The following is a 20,464-nucleotide window of genomic DNA, read 5'->3' as shown; positions in this document are numbered from 1 at the left end:
TTTGTTTATACTACTATTGTCTTTTGTTTTGTCTACTTTAAGCTGAAAATATTTTCAGTAAGTTGCCAAAGTCTCTTTGTTAAAAAAAAATTATAAATAGCAACCCTGATTTACATAAAAAAGGCATATTTCAACAGTTTTACATTTTAAGGGCCTCTTTGCACTGCTTGTGCCATTAAAATTAAATGGAAAATTCTGGTCTGTATGCAAATCATTCTATTCAAAACAGTGAAAGTGCTTTGTTGGCTATGTCAGGGTGCACGGGTTAAGAGGGATGAATATAAAGTTTAAGAATCCCTGCACCAAAGGTTGCAGTCCAATTTTTTATTTTGGGGCATATTGGAACACAAAGACAAAAAGTTCTAAAATATAAATCTGAATATCAATCGATTTTATTTTAGCAAAAGACAATTGTATGTCTTTAACTTAGGCAATTCCATTTTAAAAATATTATATCAAATAAAAAAATCCCTTGGTTGCGCATATCTGTTTTCTACAACTATACATTTCACAGGGCATTCTTCCATATGAATCTGATGCAATTTATACCAAAAGCAAGTTCATGGATTACCCTTCAATTGGCCAGTTGCGAGAAGCTTTTGACAAGTTTAAAATCCAAATAATTTTTGCAGTGACAGAATCTGTTCAGGGATTGTACAAGGTAAAGTTAGTTTTGTGTTATATTATGTTGTATATATAGAACAACTTAAAACTTTCAATTTTACTTAGGATATGCCCAGTCTTTTGGATAACTCCTTTGTTGATCAATTGGAGGGTGATTCAAGCAACATTATTTCTGTTATCAGGAAATCCTACAATGTGATGCAACTGTATTTTTATAAGACAGTCAATTTTATGTTCAGTTTTTTTACACTTAATTTTTATGTATCATAAAAATACTGATAGGAAATTGTCACCTTTTTTTAAATTTAACTTTAAATTTGCCCACAACTACCAACGTAATAGCAGGTTTCTTGAGCCTAATTGTTTTTGTAGTGTCACATTATGAGGTAATTGGGAGCTTTTTAAAAGTGTTTTTCAAACAAAACTCCTTAATCAGGCCCAAATTTTACAAGCTTATCAATTAACATTTTTTGATTGCTACGATTACAATGCATACTGTGTATATTTGAGGACCTCTTTTAGCCCTGGCTAAAACATTTTATGTCATTATTTTACATCACAACATTTTATGTTTTCTCATGTGAGCCCTTGTAAAAAATAATTGTCCAATCCCGGGTTAATAGGTGCTGCATGTATTTAGTTTAGTTTTTTGCATTAATAGTTTTAAACTGCAGTATGCTATGCTATTGCTTACCAAATTAATGTTTTTGTTTTTGTGTGACACTGTCTACAAAATCCTAATTTTTTGGTTTTAATAAAAGTTGCTCATCTTTTTAAGGCTCTAAAAAGCAAAATCCAACTATCGAGTCCAACTAAACCAAGTAATATAGACATGTCATACCGCGTGTTATGCCCAGGAGATTCAACTTGGAGAGAAAACTCTTTAGAATGTACTAATATTAACATAGGAAGTGAGGTGAGTTATTACCTGTTTTTTTGGTTCTTAACTCTTATATAATATATATACCCTATAAACTAGGTTATTTTTCAATTTGAATTTTTATCAACATCTTGCCCACAAGAACCTTCGAAAGAAGATATGGTTTTAGTAACATCAAATTCATTGCAAGATCAGGTGGAAATATCCATAGGTTTGTATAAACAGTTCATTTTCAAAAAGTTTTTTTTTGTAGCTATACTTAAACATACCTTGTTATAAAAAATTATGTTAGAAAATAATACATTGAAGCCTCTTAAGAATATTCACTTATTAATGACTATTAACTCAAGCAATTATACTAAACACTTCTTGTTGTAAAAACTAAAATAAATCCTGGGTAAATAAGTGATACTTACAGCATGCCTGATCAAACCAAATAAGTAAACCAGAAAAAAAGCCTTGTAATAGGTGAAATTGTATTACAGAGTATATTTGTGATTGCAATTGTACAGCAAGTCCAGTTGTGAACAGTACCCTATGCAGCAGTTATGGAAATCTACAGGTGACTATTAGTAGAAACTGTCTATACTCCAAAAGTAGACTTGTTTTACCCATTCGAATTACTTAGTTTTGTTTATTCTATCCCAAGTTTTTACTTTTTCATGGGAAAAAATAGACGGTGTTCATAACTGATTTGTGTATTTTTGTTCTATACATCAACCAAAACATGTTCCACCTCATCTAGACTTCAGGCCTCCCAATTTTCGTAGCTGATATTATCGTTTTTGTTTGTTTTAGTCAGGGTTAAACTCACCGCTTGAAGCGGCTATGTTTTCAATGTAATTGGTAATTGGGTAACATATCTTAAGGTAATTCGAAACCAAAATGAAATGCAAAACGCAGTTTATCGTCTCTTGTTCGGTGGACCATAAACGCTCCTTGTTTTTCTCTTTCGCCTTTCATTATTCGTTCAGGTTGGCGGAATAGCAAGGGTGAATTTGACAAATGGCAACGCTAAGTCAAGCATTCTATTTATTTTAAAAAATGTTGAATAAGACTTATGTTTCTCGCTGTTTACTGTCGGCACTAATATTCGATGTTGGTAACATAGATTCTTTTAAAAGGTGGTCTAACTCTGACTGTTGAAAGTTAATCGTCTTTTTATGATAGTTACCGCCAAATTATTCTCTATAACAGGGGTCGTCTACCTGCGGCCCGCGTGCCGGATCCGGTCCGCCGGTGTAATTTATCCGGCCCCCCGCCTCTTTGACAAATTTGACACGAGTCTATTGACTATTTTAACTACTTAATTGCGTAAAATTTTCGGGATTCGCGCGAATGTTTATTATACGTACGGTTTGTTTTAATGCTGGCTTTTCAACTAGATCAGCGCTGCCAAGTATGTAGCGCAAATTGGGAAAAAGTATTAAAAAATATTGGATAAACATGTTTTATTATTTTTCTATTTTTGGCAATGTAATAAAAACTGGCAAAAAAAATTAAAATAAATACCGGTATACCAAAAAAATCGCGCTCTCTACGCTCGCCAGGTGCACCTTGACTTGAAACAGTTAACACACACTGAGGTACATTAAATTTAAATGTCATTGAATTTCATCAAAGTAGTTTTATTACACTTGTTACTCGCTTTGCGTCAACACTTTAATGCCTCTGTAAATGTAATTAAACACGTTTTTAAGTACAAAAAATACCCGAGGCCTGCCTGATTCACAGTTGTTCTAACATTTTATTAACACAATTCTTGGTTATCATTTTGTGCGGCCCGCAGAGACCTTTTTAAGTTTGGTTTTAGCCCGCGACTAGAAAAAGGTTGCCGACCCCTGCTCTATAAGCATATCCTAAGACTGCATGTTTAGTGTGTAATTGACACAACTTATTTTCTCCCAGCCACATCTTGTATTTTAGCTGACTGAGCACACTGCCTGGCGCAAATGCTGCGCTAATCATGGCCTAATAATACTTATGAAAAGCGAAAGGCAAGCTGTAATTTAGCGTAGTCCCGTTCATAAAACTTAGGAAACTGCGCTGCTCATAGTCTTAACATGATTCTACCCAAATTAATCACGCATATTTTACCATCTTGGTTTATTTTTTCGCCTGAAGTTAACATTTGCACACTAAGCGATTTCAACGCATGTGTTTGCTTTGTGTCTTAAAGATCCACTTTTGTTGACTTTAATTGGCTGTGTCTGATTGTTTTCTGTTATGACGTCATTCCAGTCACTATTTTATGATGTCATTATTCATTAAGACATAAGGCCATGCCCCACCTTTCCAAACTCTGCTGTTTACCCGCTTGAACCTTGTACTGTAACTGCAAAAATATTTTTTGCTCAAATATTTTGTTTTACTTTGTTTGATCTTGTTTTGTATACATTTTTTTTACATATGTCTCTGTGCATGTCTTTTAAAAACACATCTGAGTGCGAGCAATGTGCAATTTTTGTGTGTCCAATCTAATTTAAAGTTTATCTAATTGAAACCAAATAAACATTTTTTAAGCAATTAAAATAAATTAAGAATCAGCGTTAGCATATTAATGTTGCCAAGCATATATATGTAATGCACTAACACAAGAATTTTTTTGACGTGTTGCTTATTTAATATCAGGGGCAGGGGGGGTGGGGGCACAAGAGAATTACATCAAATATAGGGCGCAATACAAAAAAGATAAGCAACCACTGCTCTTAAGGTAAGGTGAGTGTAGTTTTCAATAGAACGTTACTTTTGCATGACAACATATGTTATATGGCACAGAAAAAAGTAAAACCTAAAAAAAGTTTAATTTGCCTGTTTTAATTTATTATGTAGAATTCTTTAATAAGATGATTTACTAATTTTCTTGGATACTTGCATATAATTTATTTGGGTATTGTTTACTTCAGTGTGGAATATGCTCCTGTCATGGAGGAAGACTTGGAAAGCAATGTCAGTGCTCTCCTTCAACTTCTCAAATCCCTTTGGAAGCAAACTGTTCTAAATCGGGAATACCAAGTGACTCTACACCGTTATGCAAGTCTGTGGCTACTGTTTTTTTAATTAATATTAATTTATTTAAACATAGAAATTGTTTATTACATTACATAAATATTTATATATATATATTCTATATATAAAAATGAAATATGGCATTTAGTGCAGAGGTTTAGCAATTTTCACTTTTAAACACAATACCGAATTAGTGAATGGTTACAATGTTGTTGCTGCTTTTACAAGGGCAGCATCCTACTTTAATTGTGAGAAAGTATTTACCTGACCCATTTTATACACAATACAGAATATTACTTTACATGCTTACATGTGAAATTACTCATTCATTTACACGGAAATAATAAACTATTATATGCGGTGGTAATCAACAGTCAACAGCTTGATATCTTTATACATTTTTAACCACGCAAAATTGGGACATTGTACGAATGCACGTAATATATTGCACTTATTGCAAAAGGCTGCATATCATTGTTACAAGTAAATAGCTTATTTTACCGGGGCAAAGTCCGGTATTTCGTCTAGCATACAGTACATTAAAAGGTGAATCTTTTGGGAATCCAAAACCATTGACAACATGGCTGCCTAAGTTCCGTGTTCAAAGCGTTTTACTTTTATGACACCCTGTTTCTGGCAGAATATTATTATAAGTTATTAAATTTTTATATACCAATTCCTAAATTTGGAAATATTCTGCGACAGTCGTTTCTTGGCAACTACCCCTTTGGTATCTGAGCCATATGTTAAGGCTAGAAATTTTCAGCCCATATCTGTTTTTGTCAGGCCTCCACCCTTGGTCTCCATGGACCACTGTGTTATACATTTTAGGATATCTTCATTTCTTTAAAAGATTCGTAGACAGTTTTTTTTTTTTAAATGCGAACTATGCAGTATCTACTTTTTTGATGAATTAGTTTTGAAGTTACAAGTAGTGGTAGCGTTGCAATCCCTACAGCAGTTACCTTATATTAATTATTGAGACAAAGATTTTTATTAAATTTGTATTGCCTTATCTTTGACAAATGATGCATATACATTATGCAGGTATGATTAAGTAACTATAAAACTAAATACAAAAAAAGGAATATATAAATTTAAACTTTACTTTTGTTATGTAAAATGAAATTTTTATATAGAAACATCATACACATTTCCAGATGTATAATTAATTTTCTTTTTAATATTCAGTGGGAATGGTTTTTGTGAATGTGGGAAATGCCAATGCAATGATGGGTATTTTGGTGAGTTTTGCCAATGCCGAAGTTTAGGATGTCGGATGTTTGATAATAAGTTGTGTGGAGGTAAGAAAATTGATTCCATTTAACCAGTTTTATATTTTACTGATTTTTTGATTTGTTATCTTAACAACTTTGTAGGGATTGAAAAGGGTGACTGCAACAATTGTGATGAAAACCAAAAGTGTGATTGCAAAAATGGTTGGTATTTAAACCCTAATGGAGTATGTACCTGCAACAACATGACATGCCAAAAAAATGGTATCACTTGTTCAGGAAATGGCGTTTGTGATTGTGACCATTGCGATTGCACTAACAAAAATGTAAACTGAACTGTGTATTGTTTACCATCTGGTTCAAACTTCTTATTGTTTACATTTTATTAACAGTTGTATTCTGGTGTATTTTGTGAAAAGTGTATTCATCCACTTTGTCGTACTTTGGATGTTACTTGTGGTGGCGAAGAAGTAAAGAAATGTGCTGAATGTGTAAACAACGCCCAACGTTTTGTCCAGGTATTTCTTAATTGCACTCATTTATTTTTAAATTAATGGCAACTTTACTCTAACAAATTATGGCTATAAATAAAATTGAGCTCAGTAAGTATTTCAACCAGAAACGCACCGACTTTATGTGTTAAGAAGATGCAAATTAATGTACAAACAAAAATATTTCAGACTAAGCATAATTGAATTGTTTCTAGAGCAAAGAGTAAAAAATAAAACAGTCATAAATGGTAGTTGACAATAGCTAACTAAAATTGGTTAGTATTTGAAACAAGTAAAAGGGTTGGGTGATAGAAAGTAAAATATAGCCTTAACATCACTTTTTAGTTTTTTTAAAGGATACTTTATTAGTTTTGCAATTCTTGTCATGGTTCTGTTTACACTGAAAAAAGCTTACATTTACTCAGTGGGATATTTTTCGTGTTTTTACAATACAAGACTTTAAAAACGAAATGACGGGCCACAATATGGAAACGTGAAATAAATTCAATTTATATTTTTAAGGATACAAGAAAGGCTTGCAATGCGTCGTGCCACGTAAGAAATTTAAAATACAAGCTTGGAGTGCTGCCTTCGTGTAACTATGGGTGTGATGATGAGGATTGTAACAATTGTTTATCCGAAGAAAGGCAAGTATTTGAGGTAGTTAAATAATTTTGCAGTTTTAACATTTTGAAATTTATTTTTAGAAACATTTCCTATTCCAGTGTATGTGTGCATACCCTAGATTCTGGTTGCAAGTATAGTTATAGAGTGGAATGGGTACAAACTTCCTTGGATTATTTTATATTTGTCAAAGATATTGATAAGGAAAATGGTAAGACTAGCAAACAACTGTTCCATTTTAGCTACAATTAGCAAAATGTTTTTGGACGCTAACCCATGACGAATTGTACCCACTGTTACAAAACTGCGTTTTATTTATGTGTTGTAAAAACCAATAGTATGGCGTTTTTTTTAATGTACTAATATTTTTTCAACTAAATCCTTTTTAAAACTGAAATTGTGTGGTTTAGCAAACAGTAAATAGTTACTAAAATTAGATACTTTAAGAAATGTTTTTAGAGAATCAATTTCGTCTCGTATTTTGTTATTTTTTTTAAATTGTGTTAAAACTGTTTAAAAATTGTATTTGTGACACTTAACTTGTACTCACAGATGCATGTTCATTCGGGCGAATATTTTTTGACTTGTCAAAAAAAGTCAAAATTTTGTCAAAATTTACACGTTAGGTCAAAATCTTACAAAATTAAAAAAAAGTTAAAGTCAGGTTTTTGAAATTGGTCGTTCGGTTATTTTGAAATTTATCTTTCATTTTATCAAAAAAAATTAGTTTTGATATAAGTTCAAAGTCATTTTAACCGTATTATATCTTTATTAGAGCAATATACAGTATAAAAATCGTGTGATTCAACGACGTCTAGGTTATTTAAATCAATGTATTTCTAACAGGTCAAAATTTGTCAAAATTTCCTAATTTTTGGTCAAAATTTCCTATTTTTTTGGTCAAAAAATATTCGCCCTAATGATCATATTGTCACAATTTAAAATATTTATCTAAACGCCTGACAACGTTTTGTAGATTCACTGGTCTACAAAAAATTTAAACTTATTTTTATTCATACAGCTCATGAAAGTAGGTAATCCTGGGCCACAGATTTAATATTTTCTCTATCAAGTTTTTAAAATACCGCCATGCACCAAATTTAGCTATTTTGGGCATATAGCTGAAGTTGGAGTGTTAAAAACATACGTAAAAGTCAACAAAACTAAAAAGCTAAAAAAATCATACTTAGCTTAGCACACCTAAATTACCGAAAATTAGTTGTTAGTGTATCTGGTGTAAAAATTTTGTTAACCAGTAATTAGTGGCAGAATCAGTGGCAGAATCATTTTATATACGTTTTCATAGTAGAGGTTTAGATAAGTTAATCAATATCAACTTAAACGCCTATAAAAAATGTTTGTAAAGAACCTTTGGGCGGCCTCTTAATTGCCTAGGGTGTTAAAGAAAATATTAATTATCGTGTCGAAGTCTGTGGAAAATGTTATTGGCATTTATTAGGCTAGCGCTAGGCCTCTTACAAAATTAATTTTGTGGATTGGGTCGTCGCAACTCGCAAGATAGACCGATATAGTTGGGGAGCTAGAGGCTTTTTCACGTTCTATGTGTTCATTGATAGAATATTTATGCATAACCAAGTTATAATTTATTCACCTGTTGGTAATTTACCAATTGTTTGTGGGAACTTTTTTTTTATTAATAAAATAGATAGCGAAAAAAACGAACAAGAAAAACAAATCAAAATAGTGAAGCTCTCAAGCAGCTAACGACCATTTACTTTTGTGTTTTGTCATACTTCCTCTTTTTAAAGCCGAATATCGCTCGGAAGTTCGCACAGAAGATAGCAACAGTAAAAATCGTAATATAGTCGGGACAGTGTCGGCATATTTACATTGATAAATAACATATCGCGCGCATAAAAGGACACAATTCACAAATGTTTTGCACGGTTCGTTTTTGTGCACTCCAAAAAGTAATTGATCGCGGGAAAAAATACACGATATTCGTAGTTTAGTACTTAACCACGCACTCACGTTTTCCCAGTATAGACACGTAACAGGACACAAATAAAACAAGTGGTACAGGGTTTCCGTGGCCTTTTTGCAAAAAGTACATTGGTTAGATTCGGTTTTACCAAACGAATAAAGGGAGTCATTTGTAACAATTGCGCCCAAGTTAAGCTTTATCTGAAAGCTTCTTAGTTTGTTTTCGATTGTTGAATTGTAGAGGTTGCGGTAAATTTTCTCCCATGGCAGACGTGCACTCCCGCAATTTAAGGTCCAGTGCCATTTTAATTGAGCTTTTGGAGGAAAGAGAATTGTTGTTTGTAATTTTTCGTAAACCGATTTGGTGGAGTTATACTGCTGGATAAATAATTTTAATGTTTGGGTTCTATACGATCGGAACGTTGTTGCGCTACCCGAATCCCATTCTTCTGGGAGACTCGATATTAATTTTATGAATTGGACAAAATCTGTGTTGTTAGGTGTAAAGTTAAATTTATTTACTAATGTGTCATATTGTATATACTCGCCGTTTCTATTCAATAAATCCTGGTGAAAAATTATATTGGAATCTATAAGTGATGGCATAAAAAAAACATTTGAGCGGAATTTTACTTTTTTGTTTAGCCAAAGCGGACGGCCGTTTGACTTTGGATCTATAATTTCCAAGAGTTGTTTGCACGCCGTTATTGCGCAACGTAACGTTCGCATAGGAAGTATACGCCTTGTGATTGCATTGTTTGTTCCTATGTTCCCATTAAGAAGCGCTTCTAATCTGTTACCTTGGATAAAGGGGCCTTCGATTTGTTTCCAATCAGCTTCCGCGTTTTCGTCAAGTAGTTTAGAGATCCATTTCGTATGTAAGGCTAACAAGTAATTATCTATATTGATCTTTCCTGCCACATTCGATCAATTTAATAATCTTGTCCCCGAACCCGAAAGCAGCTAAGGCTGTATATATGAAGTCCCAGTTTACCGTGTCAAAGGCCTTGAACATGTCTAAAGACAGTATCGCGCCAGGTATATCGTAATAGTCGGCGCAGTCAATGATATCGAACAAAAGACGAATATTAGTGCCTATGTATCGTTTTGGAATAAAACCATTTTGCGCAGGCGAGATAATGTCGTTTAGTACCCCTCGGATCCTGGTGTTAACTATACTTTTGAAGCAATTTTGTAGTCTACATTCAAAAGCGTTATCGGTCTAAAATTTCCCGGTTGAAGATGATCTTTATAAGCTTTTGGAAGTAGAGTTACCACTGCTTCTGACTGAGAAGCTGATAGCCTACCTGTATTTACTGTATGTCGCCAAGCTGCCATATAGACGCATTTGATATTGTACCAAAAGGTGATCTAAAACTCTGCTGGGAAACCGTCTAGCCCAGGGGATTTATTTTTACCCATGTTGCAGAGAGCAGTGAAGAATTCCGCTTCTGTTGTTTCCGCTTCTAATAGTTTTGATTGTTCTGCCTTAATTTTCGGGAGATTTAGTGTTTTTAATTTTGAGGCGATTAAGGTTTTGTTCAATAGATCTCCGTTTTGTTTGTAGAGTTGCTTGTAAAAGTCAACTAGACCGTCCAAAATGTTGTTTTGGTCAGTTATCATTTTATCATCCACAAAAAGTCTGTTAATACCCTTTTTTTCGCAATGTCTTTTTTCCAAATTTAAAAAGTATTTTGTATTTTTCTCGCCCTCCTCTGCCCAGCGAGCCCTACTTCGCGTTATGGCGCTTTTAGTTTGGCGCAGCATTAGTTGGTCGAGTTCCGATTTAAGTTTGGACAATTTTTCGTGCAAGGGGCCTAATTCTGTTTCAGAGTTTTTTAAAATAGCGTCTTGCGTCTCGCCAATCAGTTTTTCCAAATCGATTTGCTTAATATTTAGCCTTCGTTTTAGTTCGGCCGCATATCTAATAGTTTCTCCCCGAACAACTGCTTTCAAGGCGACCCATCTTACATGTGGGTCGGTTTCGCCTATATGGTTTTCTGCTTTATAATAAGTGATTACCTTTCTTATTTTATCCTTGTAACGCTGGTCATTTAATAGTGATGTATTAAATTTCCAGTAGCCTCTACCGCGTGGTGCTGGGTTAATGTCAGCCCCTAGAGTTGCTATATTATGGTCGGACGTTATACCGTGGACTATGTCTACATTTTTAACGTTTTCGACGAGAGATCCGTCAATTAAAAAGAAATCTAAACGCGATGATGCCGCTGGTAGTTTCTGAAGCCTTGAGAACTTTTTAACGGTTGGAAATTTGTGGCGAAAAATATCTGTTAGTTTGTAATGTGGCATATATTGCAAAAGACTTTCTCTTGCTTTTCGGTTACGATGTTTTTTACTTCCATTTTGATCTAGGACATTGTCCAGAACTAGATTAAAGTCCCCTCCCATGATTATTGGAGCATCGGAAAAGCTGTCAAGTACGGCGAATAAATTGATGAAAAATTCTGGATCGTCCTTATTCGGCGCGTAAACATTAACAATTACTATTGGGGTTGCATTTATTGTAATTTCAACCATTAAGTATCGACCTTCTTGGTCTACCCTTGTGCCTGAGACGGAATAGGATAAGTTTTTGTCGATTAGTATTGCCACCCCTCTACTGCTTGAGGTGCCGTGCGCCCAAAACGCTTCCCCTCCCTATTCCATACCCCATAACTTTTCGTGCTTAGCACTACCATGGGTTTCCTGCAAAAGGGCAATGACACTTTTTACGACGTAAAACATTAAAAATCGATTTTCTTTTCATAGGGATGTTTAAACCTCGAACGTTGTGTGAAATAATATTTAAAGACATACAAATAGTATTTAAACGCGTTCGACACCAATATCAATGTCCCACTCGTACTCCACAATCACATCTAAACGCATTATTGTGACCCATAAGACAGGAATGCTTTTTCCCGCAACTACAGTTGACTATCTTATACTTGCAATGGGTATTACTACACGCTTTACACATGGTGACCTTAGGTAGCGAGTTAACAGTAAAACAATTACGCAGACAACAGAGTACCTTTCGCACTGTATGCACTCAAGCACATCTTCCTTCGTCTTGTATTCTGGCTGGAGCTCATCGCAGCACGGCATACGTCTCAATGTCCCTTCGCATGAAGGACATTGACATGTTTCTTTACCCTCTTCGACCAGAAATAACTCGTCCGTGCAGCACTTCATTGCTACGGAATACTTGTTGGAACAACTCCAGCAAACGAAAGTTTTCGACTGAGCCGAAACCACAGCTTCAGCTTGGCAGCCAGGGCATGTCAGCGAAATTCTGGTCGCACATAGGCTAATAGATTTGCTGTTAGGAAGCTCGTCTGGGCTTCGTTGCAGCCTTTTCCTTGACCAGTTGTTGGTAAGCTTCGGTGTGCTTGACTTGATGTTGGCGTTGTTTTCAGAGTTGAAGTCCGGGGAGTTCTTATCAGCATCGTTCAGAATGCTGCTTACGGCTGTTGTAGAGTGCGGATTGTTATCAGCGTTGTTGTCGCCAGCGCTAGATTGGGGGGCATCTGCGTTATCGTTTGTCTCTCCGTGTGCTTTGGCTTGCTTGTGCTCTTGTTGTCTTTTTACTAGCCGAGGAAAATCTTTTTGACGTTTGGGACAGTTTGCTTGTTTGTGACCTTTCTCGTCACAATACTTGCAAGTCAACACTTGCCCATGATATGTTCCGTAAAATTCACAGTCCGCCATCTTAATATAACTTGGTAAAGGGTTTTCTTCCACGTCCGTTGAATTCATTGTCAAGATTCTCATTCCGGTTAGCAACCCAACCTTGTCCTTCCTGTGTGTCTCCTTTTCAACTTTTCCATATTTTGCCGATATTTCCTCTGCTATGAGTTCACTGGGGAAAGGGATAGGCACCCAGCCAACTGCGATTTTAATCTTGTCATTTTCGTATAGTTTAACAAATTTTACTGATTCTGCTGCGCATAGCTTTGTGTAAAGTTCCAAAACATTTTGTCTATTGGTGCAAATTATGTCGACGTTTTGGCCTCGCATTTCTGCAATCCCAACTAATTTCTTCAGCGGATAATCGATACTTTTCATAGGATTTAGAATTTCGTCTCTTTTCAATAAATTAACTGTCCTCATACTTAAGCAATTCGGCCTCTTAAAGCTGGCCGCATTTTTATTCACTGCCTGAGCGTAACTTGCTCTGCTTGCCATTTTTCGCTCCGCACCCCACGAGCGCCAGACTTGGAATGTCAACAGCATAACATGTTCATCTCAATACGTGATTTTGCAGATTGCCCTCAACCGGTAAATGCGCTTCTAATTGTATTGCCTGTGGTTGGAGGTATTGTACTCATTGGTCTTATCGCGCTTATTGTTTGGAAACTATATCAAACTTTGCATGACAAACAAGAATACGAGAGTTTTATGGAAGAATCTAAACAGAAAAAATGGATTCAGGTAATTAAAAGTCAAAGACCGAAATCTATTTTAACACGAAAAAAATATTCCTAGGAACTTTAGTTTGAAACCTTTCGAATAAATCTCAAACGTAGTGTAGTTTGATCAGTATTATGTGTTAATTCTTTTAGAGTGTCAACCCAATATTCTCAAAGGCTTCTGTAAGAATCGAAAATCCTGCATACATCGGAGGAAAGATGTAAAATCTTAGTTGGACGTCAACGTCATATGCCATGTGAAAAGTTTTTGCTGTTGAAGTACTTTAGTACGAATTTTTTACCATATTGTTACAATTCTTATAGTACTTCAAATACCATGGTTGATTTAAGCCTAATTTTTTTGTTAATGGATTTTAATGTCAGACCGATCGTTGTGCACTTTAAGTGATCGACTCTACTGTATCTAGCTTTTGGATGAGCGCAACCTACATTTTTTACTGTGGCACACGCAGCGACTATGTCTGTAATTTTCGTACAAATGTGTTAGTTTAAGAAAGACACTTAAAACTTGTAATTATTATTATGTTTTGATTTGAAAGTTTAATTTATCATAGTAATCTAGGATTTAACGTTCAAAGTGTGATATAACTTCTAAACAATAGCGACCTGTATAATTTCACTTACGGCGAAACAGCAAACTTAACAAACAGCGGGCCAAAGCAGAATCGCTCAAATGGCACTATAATTTTCACGTTTTACTTTTACCCTAAGAAATCTGCTTACGAAGTTCTTACCAAAATTGCACCCTAAAAGTTAATAGTTAATTGTTTTGAAAATAAACAAGGGTCTTAACTTTTTTCGTCTCCTGGAATCGGTTTACGGTTTGATTATTTTACACAGATCAACACAGTGTGATTTGTTTAAGGATATTTTGTGTCTCCTGAGCTCGAGTTTTTTTCGATTTAGTTCTGATTTTGAAATATTCATTAATAAAAATATTTTGTATCGTTATCCGAAGGTTTTTGGTTTAAACGACAAATTACAACATAATGCGAGGTTCTGCGAGGTTCTGCGCAGTACAAGGGGGCAACCAATCGTAAACACAGAATGAAACAGAAGGTTAAAATATGCAATTTTCAACTACCCCGAGTATAACGCTGATAGTTTACTTATACTAAGCCATGCAAAATAATCTATACACTCGACAGAGGTGGCTTGATGTGGTATTGCCGTTCGTTCCTAGGAAAATGTTCTTATTTACATCACAGGCTTAACTCAACTTGAATTTGCTTACTTGATTTTTAAATGTTATTGTAGGTTTCAAAACACGGCCAATAGATACAGTGAACTGTTAAACAACAATTAATAAAGAAAAAGGTTGTTAAAAAGCTCGTAAGATGTATATGCGTTATGAAGCTTTGCCCTGAAGAGATGAAAAAATTGTTACCTGTATTGCTATATACCTGCAATTTTTACAAACCTACTTTGTAAAAACACTTAGATATGGTAAGAGAAAAAAATTGCAACGGTGATTCTTTCCTTTGGCCAATAAACTCAAGCGAATTAAGCCCAGTCGTCTGACAATCTGTCGCAACTATGGGTGCGGGCGCCGAGGTAAGGTCCTAGTTCCTAGCAAGGTAGTAGTCAAGAGCGAATAGGAAACGTTTTTGGCGGAGGTTAATACTGGTGGGTAAGTATAGGTTGAGATTGGTTATTTTTGTTTAATATTGTGCAGCTCAAAGCCAAAAGTCGGTACTCTTACTGAACTAGGATGTTTTCCAAGCGAAACTTATTCGACCATATTTAGAATCGAACCAGAATTATGCCATTGACGTAGCGTTTGGCGTTGTCTTGACAACCCATACATAACAAACCCATCCATTAACGTAGCGTTTGGCGTTGTCTTGACAACCCATACACAAAGTAAGGCTTTGATATATATGTAGGCTTGCCATACGTCCCGGTTTAGCCGGAACAGTCCCGCTGCCCCGCCCGGTTAAACAATTTGTCCCGGATTTTTCAGTTTGAGGTTTCCCAAAAGATTAAAAAATGTAAAAACGCAATTCTTTCTTAAAACTAAGTAATACTTTTTGGTTGGTAAGGCTGTCAAGCAATTTTTTTTAACATAAATTAATTATTTTCCAGCGGGTGTTGAGAAATATTTTTGTGGGGGTGAGGTTGCTGGGGCTAGTTCATTTTTTGTGTGTGGTGAGTAAAAAAAAATAAATATATATTATCCGACGGGTGCTGGGAGATATCTTTTTGAGGAAGGCAAGCGAGCGCCGTCGCAAACCGGTCAACGTTAAGAAATTTTTATTGTCAAGGATTTTTTCACGTATGACGCAGTTTTAATATTTCCAACTTGAGACTTAAGTTTAAAAACTTCTTACTTTCAGTTTCAAACGAGATTTTACTTACGTTGGACGCAATATGGTACAGGGATTACGCATTTGCTTAAAGGTTTTACGTGTGTGAGTGGTTCCAAAATTGCTTTTTGGTTACATAGTTTATTGCATTGTATAAAAAAAAAACTGTAAAGATAGTAATTCAAGCTTACAAGACGAAGAATTGAATTTCCTTCTTTTTTAGAAATTGCAATTTGGTTACGTACTTTGTTGCATTGTATAAAAAAACTTTAATAGCAATTACCCGCGTGGAAATCAAAATCAAATTAGGTATATTGCCTTAATTAAAATTAATTACTTTTAGGTTTAAGAACTTCTTGCAGTATGTTACCGCGCAAAATTTAGGTAATATTCGCAAAACATCGCGTTTAATGCGGCGGTTTTAATAGTAACCAATTTTCAGTTTCAAACGAGATTTAACTTACGCTGGACGCAATATGGTATCAATCAGGATTACGTATTTTCTTGAATACCACGCAATGCGAACAATGGCTGCTACAACTTAAGGTTTTACGTTTGTGAGTGGTTCTCTATCAATATATGTCATTGGTTTTCGTTACGTAAAAGATGTTTGACGTGCTTAGCCGTTGAGTATTTAGTCGTTTCATTTCAAATAAGCACACATTAGGCTTTAATATTGTTGCTGCTTTCACAAGGGCTTCATCCTACTTTAACTGTGAGAAAGTATTTTCTCTACCCGTTTTACACACAATACGGAACATTACTTTCGGTTACAATTTAACTTACTTAGACAAACCACCCTTAAAAATAGGGCCCTGGAAAATACCCCCTGACAAAATATAAAACAACCGCAACCCGGTTAAGGTAATTATTTGCATTAAATTATTTTGTATTAGGTCTACATTAAGTTTACATTTCTGAAAAATGACAAGCCTATTCATATGTGCTACATTTAACGGTAAAAGCAGCAGCTCATCCATATGCACGATGTCCCCAAAAGAGGTTACCAAGCTTACTTTGGCATGAAGCTGGGAAATTGCTGAGGATAAATTATTTTGTTCGTCAAAAAATGTTGCACTAAAACCTTTTATTTCAGATTTCTGGTCTTAATGTAAGGAGAAAGCAGCGTAGTGTGGGAGTGACTATTGTGTTAAACGATCCCTGGTCGCCACGACATTGCTACCTTTATACCTTGAACACATAGACGGAATTGTACGGTTAGCTTGTTTAGTTTATTCCATAACAGAGACGGTAACAGGGAAAAAATACTGAGAAGTTGGTAGCAAAGAATTTAATTTTGTGCTCTGTAGCAACATAGACTGCCTGCTTGCCGCAATTAGTTCACCTCTGTTGAAATGAGTGGCGTTTGTACATTGATATCTCCAAACAACGTTTGAAGTGTGTCCTGCTTTACAATGACAACAAGGATTTTTCGTTGACAAAAATACATCTAAATACGGGGGGTCTTGTAACAAAATATGGACCAACTACCAAACTTTTGAAATTGGAATAAGCATAAAATTTGAATATTCTATTCAGCATTAATCGCTTCCCAGAAAACCTTGGTGACGTATGTTTCCTTCATATATTGGATTTTACCCCCTTATATTCAAGTCTTGTTTAAGCACAAATCCCCTCAGTTGTAAAGTAGCGGTCAAGCAATAGACCAGAGTTGAGTACCGGTATTCTGGTCTGGCTGAAATACCATAAAAAGTTTCTGTCAAGAAAGTAAGTTGTGTTTGCTTCCTAGAGTAAATTGAATTTTTGTTAGTTAAAAAGAAAAAATATAGGCCTAGGCTAAATAGACTGTACCAGGCCGACTGTAGCCCGCCTTCTTGTGACAAGCATTTTTGACACAAATTCGTCGTTTTTTCGTTCCTTGAAGTCAAATGCTGTGTTCGCCTAACGAATGTGGACCTATAAACCTTATTTGGCAATCTGAGAGGATTCAGAAAAATAGCGATTATTTGGTTAATTAATTATTTTATTTGAATAATATTCCATTGAAATCACCGGTTTAACACAATGGACGTTCATCGTGATTTAGTTAATTTATTGTTGTGTAGGCTAATAATTGGATTGTAATCCATTCGACTGTTGCTGCTTAATTACTAAGAACAATACAGCCCGAATATTAATTTTTCGCTCATCCAAACATGCGCATTGCTTATGTATCGCACTACCAAAAACTGATGGTGAATACTTTTTTTTTTTTGAATCTTTTAGCGCATTATTATAAACTTTTGATTGGTGTTCCGTAAAATAATTTTATAACAAAAGTATTCCGTGATCCATAAGGGTGAAACAAATCCTGGTATATTTATTTGAATTGCGACGACCGTGATTAAAGTATAAAAATATTAAACACTTATACCTAGCAATTCTTGTAAGGAATGTTGATAAGTCGCCAGTATTCTGTCATACGGTGTGGGCCCGTTTTATTCAAACAATAATACTTTACTACCGGTACATTAAGCCCGTTTATATGCACCTTTCGCGGGCAGATTAGATTAAGGTTCAATCCGGATTGAAAAGTAATCCGTTCCAGCGTCGTAATTACATGGCGTGAAATTCAAGCCAGCTTGTGTGTACAAACTGCACTGATATGCATTGTTACGTAATATTCAAGTAAACCTCTGACGCCCAACCAATTTTTCGGCTTAGGCTACTCCTTGCGGTAGCAATCTATTGCTGCTTGTTCGTTTTTAAAAACCTAAAATTGAAAAAAAACAAGAATTACTTGAGTTTGGTTTGCCGAAGTATGTTTTTGACTGTAAAGTGCTTCAGTTTACCTGGCACACAGAATATAAGTGCAGGAAAGTTAAGCTTATGTGTGCTGGTCAACGCTATATAGCTACAAGGCAGAGTGGACAAAAGAAGGTGACGAGATTGAGATATACCAAACATGACTAATGAAAACTGTATTTGGGGCTGGCCTAAAATCCTACCACAGCGTTGTGATAATTATTAAAGCAATGTACAATATTTGGGTGAGGGTGGGCCAAGTATTACTATTTAAACCTACCCAAACCCGCATCCTAACCCAAATAATGTTTGACTTTGTGGATTCTAGACCAGCCCCTCTGTCACGAATTAGTATCTAACGCAGTGGTTCTCAAACTTTTGTTAAGAAATTACGCTACGGTCCCCTAGCAATTTTTTAATGCTCACGGTCCTTAAAAATATACACAAATAAACTCAAAATAACACGTTGTTTTTAATTGTATCAATGGGACGGGTGCACTTGCTTCTTTGCTATCAGTTATATTAACCTCTAATTAACGAATCACTTTATTTGAGTCTAGTAATCACAAACAGTTTTAAAACCGTGCCCACAGTGGCAGCGCAGCAAGCTGTAAAAACGTAATTCTCACTAGCACAACGCAACACTATGACGCCACAATGGACAATTTAACTTTAAGCGTGCGATAACCTTAATGAAAAACTAATGAGCATGGTTTGGAAAAGTAAGTTGCCTGAAATTTTATTGCACAAAAATTTTTCTTCTTCAGGAGCGTCGTGTTGATTTTTTTGTTAGGTGCTTCGCGGTCTCAGAAAATTGTCTCGCGGACCCAAAAGGACCGCGGACCCCAGTTTGAGAACCACTGATCTAACGAGTGTATGTAATATTCTTTCCTTATGCGCTAAACTTGTTGTTTTGTTTGCGACTAGCCGTTTGTAATTCTCACTCACAACCTTGCAAACTGACGACCTTGTTTTTATTGTCGTGCATTCAACTGTGACCATGCCGAAGTAAAACAAAATGGGTAGATTTTAAAACAGCCTAAATATCCTTGAAGTCAGACACCATAGAATTCTTACGCCCGCGGGACTAATGTGGCCAACGGTCTCGTTTTATTGGCTCGCTGTATGTTATTTTTTTGAGCCAGTGATGAAATCATATAAATGTTTGTTTTTTCACTTGATGCATTTGCTGTCGATGAACTTTATTTTTCGGCCAATTTTAATTAAATAAATTTTGTTTTAAACAAGATAAGGCAATCTTAGTATTCTGCGCGTTGTTCATATTTCACGTGTTTTTGTTTTAGCCATTCAGGTGTGGAGACAAAGCTTCTAAGTTAAGCGTATGACCAACTAAAAAAAATAATTCCTTTTTTCAATTACTTTATCTTCACTTACCTAATTGCATAACAGTGTTTTGGAGAACTGGACGCTTCTTAAGATTACTTGAATTGTGACGTAAATGTGGCGTCATATGTCCCAAAAAAAACCGGAGACTTTATTACAGGGAGTCGAACCGTTTGACTTTCCGGTTCAGGTTCGGATGGGTTTAAGGATTTTTTTTTAAATCCGGTTCAGTTCCGGTTTCGGTTTCAAGCAATTTAAAAGTTTCGGTTTAGCTCCGGTTCGACCATTGTTATTTCAAAGCCGGTTCATAAGTTCGGATGTAATATAAGTTGCGTTAAAGAATAATCTTTGAATTGTAAGTCATTTAATCCAAGTTACGTGGCGTATTAAACAAACAGCTATACTCATTATTGAAATATCTAAAAAATAAAAAACACGTTTCATTTAAATACTAGACGAAATACCTGGCGTTGCCCAGGTTAAATAGAATATTTACCATCATAATGTACAAAGTCTACCTGAATTTTATCTGGTTAAACAAAATGAAACAATCCATCATACTGTGGCTCTTTATTACTATTGCACATTGCGTTGTATCATGTCAAACTAACATGTTATAGCCCATAATTATGGAAGCTAAGTTAGGTAATCGCAGCATATAACCCGAAAGTAATGTTACGGATAGCGTTAGATCTTCGTAAGTGGCATAAATAATGCAAACATGTTTTTTTAAATGTCATAACAAATTTGCTTATACCTAAACGTTTCTACTGCGTGTCACTAAATAAAAATATCAAATCATGTTATATCGTGGGTCTAAAATCGGTTG

General features: G+C 35.2%; 2 protein-coding genes across 2 annotated transcripts in view; one reads left to right on the top strand and one right to left on the bottom strand.

The window, feature by feature from the left end:
• The window catches only part of LOC146168142 (integrin beta-6-like), a 34,878-nt gene extending 20,455 nt beyond the window's left edge, over positions 1-14,423 (top strand). The window contains exons 8-20 of the mRNA XM_083391031.1: positions 515-661; positions 730-819; positions 1,403-1,540; positions 1,604-1,715; positions 1,990-2,066; positions 4,411-4,541; positions 5,705-5,817; positions 5,893-6,074; positions 6,141-6,266; positions 6,762-6,886; positions 6,947-7,074; positions 13,075-13,241; positions 13,373-14,423. Of these exons, the coding sequence (XP_083247157.1) occupies positions 515-661; positions 730-819; positions 1,403-1,540; positions 1,604-1,715; positions 1,990-2,066; positions 4,411-4,541; positions 5,705-5,817; positions 5,893-6,074; positions 6,141-6,266; positions 6,762-6,886; positions 6,947-7,074; positions 13,075-13,241; positions 13,373-13,444 (1,608 nt within the window). The 3' untranslated portion in view covers positions 13,445-14,423. The remainder of the gene's footprint in view (positions 1-514; positions 662-729; positions 820-1,402; positions 1,541-1,603; positions 1,716-1,989; positions 2,067-4,410; positions 4,542-5,704; positions 5,818-5,892; positions 6,075-6,140; positions 6,267-6,761; positions 6,887-6,946; positions 7,075-13,074; positions 13,242-13,372) is intronic.
• LOC146168143 (uncharacterized) lies at positions 11,745-12,995 on the bottom strand. The gene has a single exon (XM_083391384.1). It carries the CDS (start codon positions 12,993-12,995, stop codon positions 11,745-11,747), a length of 1,251 nt encoding a protein of 416 aa, XP_083247510.1.
• Positions 14,424-20,464: the final 6,041 nt, after the last annotated feature.

Source organism: Ascidiella aspersa, chromosome 1 (assembly GCF_963924565.1).
Source record: "Ascidiella aspersa chromosome 1, kaAscAspe10.2, whole genome shotgun sequence".
Classification (NCBI taxonomy): Eukaryota; Metazoa; Chordata; class Ascidiacea; order Phlebobranchia; family Ascidiidae; genus Ascidiella; species Ascidiella aspersa.
This window is presented reverse-complemented; position numbering and strand designations above follow the sequence as displayed.

Bases quoted from the DNA above. Each gene is read 5' to 3' on its own strand.
- LOC146168143 (XM_083391384.1), bottom strand. From the start codon at position 12,995: ATGGCAAGCAGAGCAAGTTACGCTCAGGCAGTGAATAAAAATGCGGCC.